General features: G+C 37.6%; 1 protein-coding gene across 1 annotated transcript; it reads right to left on the reverse strand.

Annotated features, from left to right (window-relative positions):
- Positions 1-2,713: 2,713 nt before the first annotated feature.
- On the reverse strand, positions 2,714-5,839 carry LOC132031763 (uncharacterized). The gene is made up of 2 exons (XM_059421676.1): positions 4,087-5,839; positions 2,714-3,207 (listed from the first exon to the last, which is right to left on the reverse strand). The coding sequence occupies exons 1-2, from the start codon at positions 5,837-5,839 to the stop codon at positions 2,714-2,716; spliced, it is 2,247 nt and encodes a 748-aa protein (XP_059277659.1).
- Between the last annotated feature and the right edge of the window lie 282 nt (positions 5,840-6,121).

The following is a 6,121-nucleotide window of genomic DNA, read 5'->3' on the forward strand; positions in this document are numbered from 1 at the left end:
TTTAATAGAGAGTCACAGATTATAGCGTAGAGAGTTGATTAATAATTTGTTGTTGCATGTGAAAACGCCGAAGAAGGATCAAAGTAGTGCTAACTGAATGCGGTTGAGAGTTAGAAGGATGTGTGAAAATACGTACTCCTCTACGTAAATGAGTTGAAGAGGACAATTGAAGGCGTTGGTGGTTGGCCTTTCTTCTAATAAATGTTGGAACGGAACTCATTTATTGCTTCCATAAGCCTTTTTGGTCTTTAATTCATATAATTCTTTGTTGCGTGTTATCCTAGAGCCCGTTTGGATTGGCTTATAAGTTGCTGTTTTCAGTTTTTTTGAGTGTTCGGTTGGTCAGCTTAAAGCCATTTTGTGCTTAAAATAAGCCCAAAAAAATAATTGGGCTCGTTTGACTTAGCTTATCTAAAGAAAAAAAAAATAAGTTGGACTACCCCAACTTATTATTTTTTTTTTTCTTTTTTTAAGCCCATCCAAACAGGCTCCTAATCCTGATTTTCAACATGTCAATTGTTAAATTCACGAGGAAACCTAAAATATAATAGTGGGTTACCGAAGCTTAAAGGTAAGTTTTACAGAATGGTGGTTACACCTACAATATGGTATGGGGTAGAGTGCTGACTTGTCAAGTACACACGTTCAGAAGATGAACATAGCGGAGATAAAGATGCTCAGATATATGTCAGAACATACTAGGAGAGGTAGGATTATGAATGAAGTTATACAAGACAAGCTGGGAGTGGATTCTGTGGTGGACAAAATGAGGGAAACGAGAATGAGGTGGTTCAGACATGGGAAGAGGAGGTGCGCGGAGGCACTAATAAGGAGGTATGAGCATTAAGCTATAGCAGGTTTTAGAATAGGTAGAGGTCAGTCAAAGAAGAGTCGGAGGGAGGTGATTACACAGGACATGACACATCTTCCGCTTATTGAGGACATGACCCTAGATAGGAAGGTGGAGGTTGAGGATTAGTGAGTAGCTGACTGTTGTAGTACTTTTACGTGGGACAAGCAGGGGACGAGTCCCCTCCTCTTATCTTCTCTTTATTTAGTAATCTTATCTGGTATTTGCATAGTATCTTATTCTTCAATTATTACTACTACCTGATTTTTCAATTATTACTACTTCCTCTTTGTTCTTAGGGTTTCTTCTTTGTGAACTTGAATCAAAAGAAGAAGACGATGGTGAATCCATTCCAACATCTCCCCTCAAAGTGGAAGGGAGCGTAGTGAGCCTCAACTTGCGAAGAAGTCCATGGTGAACTGGCCCAAAAAGGGATTTGGAGAAGATATCGGCGAGTTGGTCCTTCGATGGTACAAATGAGAGAGAAATAAGCCCGGAGAGGTACTATTGCCTGACGAAGTGGCAGTCGATCTCGACGTGCTTCGTCTGCTCGTGAAATACAAGATTACGAGCGATATGTATCGCTGCTTGGCTATCGGAGTGCACCGGAACCGACAATGGTGGGGGAACTGACATATCTGTTAATAAGCAAGCCAACCAAGTCAACTCAGCAACCAATTGACGTATAGACCGATATTCAGCCTCCGCCGATGAGAGAGAAACAGAGATCTGCTTCTTGGATTTCCAAGAAATGGGAGATCCACCCAAACTTACAAAAAAAATCTGCTAATAGATCGTCGAGAATCACGATATGACGCTCAGTCGGCATCACAAAAGGCGTTGAGTGTAAAGGAAGGAGATGAAGACATGAAAAGACCTTGACTGGGATACTGCTCGAGGTAACGAACAACCCTTAATGCTGCATCATAGTGAACAATAGCTGGTTTGTGCATAAACTGACTTAGAATTAACACAGCATGGCAAAGATCTGGTCTTGTGTGTGTTAAGTAGTTTAGTTTACCAATAATGTGCTTGTATAATGTGGGATCCTCCATATATGAGTCTGAATCTGCTACTAATTTGACTACAGGGTCGAGAGGAGAAGAGACTGAGTGAAGATGAGAGACATTAAATTCCAAAAGCAAATTAGAGGTATACTTCCTTTGACTAATAATAATTCCTTGATCCTCTCTTAGAACTTCCATACCAAGGAAATAGTGTAAAGGACCAAGATCTTTGATCTTGAATTCTGAATGTAGAAATGTTTTGAGAGATGTAATTTCTGTGTAAGCATCACCAGTAATGAGAATATCATCCACGTAGACTGCAACAATAGCTATAGTATTCCCAGTTTGTTTAAAGAACAGTGATTAATCATTGAGTGATGCAGTAAACCCCTTGAAACTGAGGGCTCTTGCAAGCCTGGCATACCACTGCCTAGATGCTTGCTTGAGCCCATACAAAGATTTCCTGAGTTTGCTAACTAAATTAGGTCTAGGTGGACTGAGACCTGTAGGAAACTTCATATAAACCTCTTCTTGCAAATCTCTTTGCAAGAAAGCATTATTCACATCAAACTAAGAAATGTCCCAACCTTTCTTAGCTGCAATGGAAATTAAACATCTGATTGTGGTCATCTTGACCACTAGGGAAAATGTTTCATTGAAATCTACTCACTCCTTAATTTTGTATATCACCTCTAATGACCAACCTGGCCTTTAGTCTTTCTAAAGTACCATCAGCATGTTGCTTTACTTTGTAAACCCATTTAGAAGGCAAAGCTTTTCTAGCAGTTGGTAACTCTACAACATCCCAAGTGTTATTAGCTTGTAAAGCAGCAATCTCATCTCCCATAGCCTTCCTCTACCCTGGATGAGCAGAGGCCTGAGTATAACTTGTAGGTTCAATGATGCTAGAAACTGATTGTAAGAGTAGTTGATTAGGAATAGAGAGGGCATGAAAAGATAGTATGGTAGGTGTGGAAGGAGTGTCAAGACAGGATTCAGTGATGTTGCTAAGAAAGATGGAATTACAATAAAAATCTTGAAAGTGTGTAGGCATAACAACTTTGTTAGATCTAGTTGACCTCCTAACATCAGCAACAGGAGATATAGGTGAAGGTACTTGATGTGGTGAGTGAGGAGGAGAGTGATTGTTGGAAACAGTAGGTGATTCAGAAGAAATAGGAGCAGGGATACTAGGTAAATCTGTATCTGAGTGTAATTGAGATGGAGAAGTAGAGTTGGGTAAATCATTTTGTTGATGGATGTGAAGATGAGGGAAAAAATGCTCATCAGTAATGGAAGAAGTAGGATATTTTGAAAACAAAGAAGATTGATCAGTAACAAAAGGAAAAACTGATTAATGAACATATCTAGATACAAATACTCTTTTAGTATCTAAATCCAGTAACTTGTACCCTTTCTGATCATTAGGGTACCCTAGAAACACACATCTCTTGGCCCTAGGCTGAAATTTATCTCTCCCATGGGCCAAAGTGTTAGCATAACTGAGGCAACCAAAACACCTTAAATGTTGGTAAGTGGGAGCTTTACCAAAAATAATCTCATAAGGTGTTTTTCCATTAAGTACCTTAGATGATAATCTGTTAATCAAGTATGTAGCAGTGAGAATACACTCCCCCCAGTAGGAAATAGGAATTTGAGACTGGAATAACAATGCCCTAGCTATTTCAAGTAAGTGCCTATGTTTCCTTTCAACTATTCCATGTGGGGTAGCCACACAAGAAGTCTAATGAATGATCCCTTTTGATCAAAAAAATTTCAAACCTGCCTCACTTTTTCCTAATTCTAAGGCATTATCTGATCTGATTACTTTCACTTTCACATGAAATTGTCTTTCAACCATATTTATAAAATCCTGTAAAACTGTGAAGGCATTACTTTTAGTGGATAATAAAAAGGTCCAAGTCCCTCTACTGTAATCATCAACAATGGTTTAGAAATATTTATAATGATTATAAGTAGGAACTTTATAGGGCCCCCAAGTATCAATATGAATGAGTTCAAAAGGAGACTTGGAAGTAATTTGACTCTGAGAAAAAGGCAATCTAGATTGTCTTGCCTTTGGGCAGATATCACATCACATACACAATCAAAGTCCTTTGGAATTGAAATGAAACCGACATTTTTCATTGATGATAAAGGCAAATGCCCCGATCTAATGTGCCACAAGTTTACATTAGAAGTTGCACTTGTACAAACAGGAAAAAAAACAGAATTTGAAAACACTAGGATTAACAACAGAAATGGAATTAGGTAAACTAGAGACTACATTAGATGGACTAGAAACACTATTGCTGAAATTGTGACTAGAACTAGATTCCTTAGGAGTTGGCTTAGGATTTGGCTGGAACAAGTAGAGACCCTCCTTTGCTTTACCAAAAATTTGACCCTTCCTTATTAAAGGTCTGCGCATGATACAATCAGTTGGTGTGAAAAATAAATTACATACAAACTGAGTGCAAAGCCTATGAATAGACATGAGGTTATACTTGAAACTTGGAACATATAAAAGATTTTTCAAAGTAAAATTAGGCAGGATAGAGACTATACCAACATGAGTGACCTGGATAGTTTGACAATTGGGAAGATTAATAGTCAAGGGTATTTTAAGAAGTGACAATGATAGAAAGGACTCTGAATTGAAACACATATGCTCAGAAGCACCTGAATCAATGATCCAGGTGCTAGAATTAATGACTGAAAAACATGATCCAAGATATTTTAAAATAGTACCAGCTACTGCATTTGTGTTAATTTCAGATCCTCCAATATTGGTTGTTGCTTCATCTACCTTCATTTGCTTAAACATCAGGACAAATTGATTGTACTGCTCCTTGTTGTAAGACTGATTTGGTGTGTTAAGTTCTGCAAAATTGTTGTTCTTGTTTTCACTTTCCTCTATTGGTAGAACTCCATTACTCCTGATTTGAACCCCTTTTTCATTTGTGAACTGCAAGTCCTCAGGAAACCCAATCAACCTATAACAATCATCTGCAACATGACCTGTTTTTCCACAATAAGTACAAGATACATTAGGGTTATATTTTCCTCTTTTTCCTTTGAACTTATGTGCCTGTTTTGTGAACTTATGTTGCTGAATGCTGTTGAATCTGGGATAAGGATTTCTAGATCTCTGATGAGATGGTCCTGCACTTCTTTGAACTTGTTTTGCACCCTTAAATTGATTCATGTTTCCAACCATAAAAGCAGAAGAATCAGATGACATGATAGGACTCATATATGTCTCTCTTTGATTTTCATCCTGTAAAATCAAAGAGTAAGCCTGATTAATGTCAGGTAAAGGATTGATCATTAGAATGTTCCCTCTAGCTTGTGCATAGGTATCATTCAAGCCCATGAGAAATTTCATGAATCTCTCATCATCCATGGATTTTTCCAGTTTATGTTTTCTTTCACATGAACACACACAAGCACACTTGATATTTGAGTTAAGTGAATCAAGTTCATCCCAGAGCCTTTTGAGCTTGGTGAAGTAACCAGCAATGTTACTAGTTCCTTGTGTCAACCTACTCAGTTCTTTCTTAAGATGAAAAAGTTTGGCACCATTGGTTTGTCCAAACCTGTGCTCCAAGCTTACCCAAAGTTCCTTTGTTGTTCTTGAGTAAATGACACTGTCTGCAATTTCTTTTGACCATGATGAATTTAGCAACCAGGCTGTGACCATATCATTGCATCTACTCCAAGGTTGCAGATCTGGAGATTCTTGAGCAGGAGTAGCATGAGCACCAGTGATGAAACCAAGCTTGTTCTTGGCTGACAAGGCAATAAGAATAGATCTCTTCCATCCCTGATAACCTTTACCATCAAAGAGGTTATTGACCAACACCATTCCTGGTGCATCAGAGGCATGAAGAAAGTAAGGATGATTTGAGTTAATGGTTTCACAGTGTTGATACTTTGGATTACGATGTTTTGTACCATCCACGTTTAATTCTACACCCATTATTTTTTATTTAGAGTGATTGGTGATTTTGTATGAATTAATTTAGGTGCTTTGATACCATGTAAGAATACTAAGAACAGTATAGAAAATTTTCCTTTGTTGTATATTATGTGTATCGCATACAGTGTATTTATACATGTACATGAGAATTGTAAAATAAAGAAAATCTAAATTCCTATACAATTTTGTCTAAATATTATTGGTTCATTCCTAACTAATTATATCCGAAATAATATTCCTAAAATATGCTAAGAAGGTTCTAAGAAGGTATACAGTTGTACA

Source organism: Lycium ferocissimum, chromosome 9 (genome assembly GCF_029784015.1).
Source record: "Lycium ferocissimum isolate CSIRO_LF1 chromosome 9, AGI_CSIRO_Lferr_CH_V1, whole genome shotgun sequence".
Taxonomy (NCBI): Eukaryota; Viridiplantae; Streptophyta; class Magnoliopsida; order Solanales; family Solanaceae; genus Lycium; species Lycium ferocissimum.

What these genes read in the sequence shown, in the direction of transcription:
- LOC132031763 (XM_059421676.1), bottom strand. Translation starts at nt 5,839, where the DNA reads ATGGGTGTAGAATTAAACGTGGATGGTACAAAACATCGTAATCCAAAG. An exon ending in TCCTAGTGTTTTCAAATTCT is followed by an intron (nt 3,208 to 4,086) that starts GTTTTTTTTCCT and finishes TTCATTAATCAG; the next exon opens with TTTTTCCTTTTGTTACTGAT.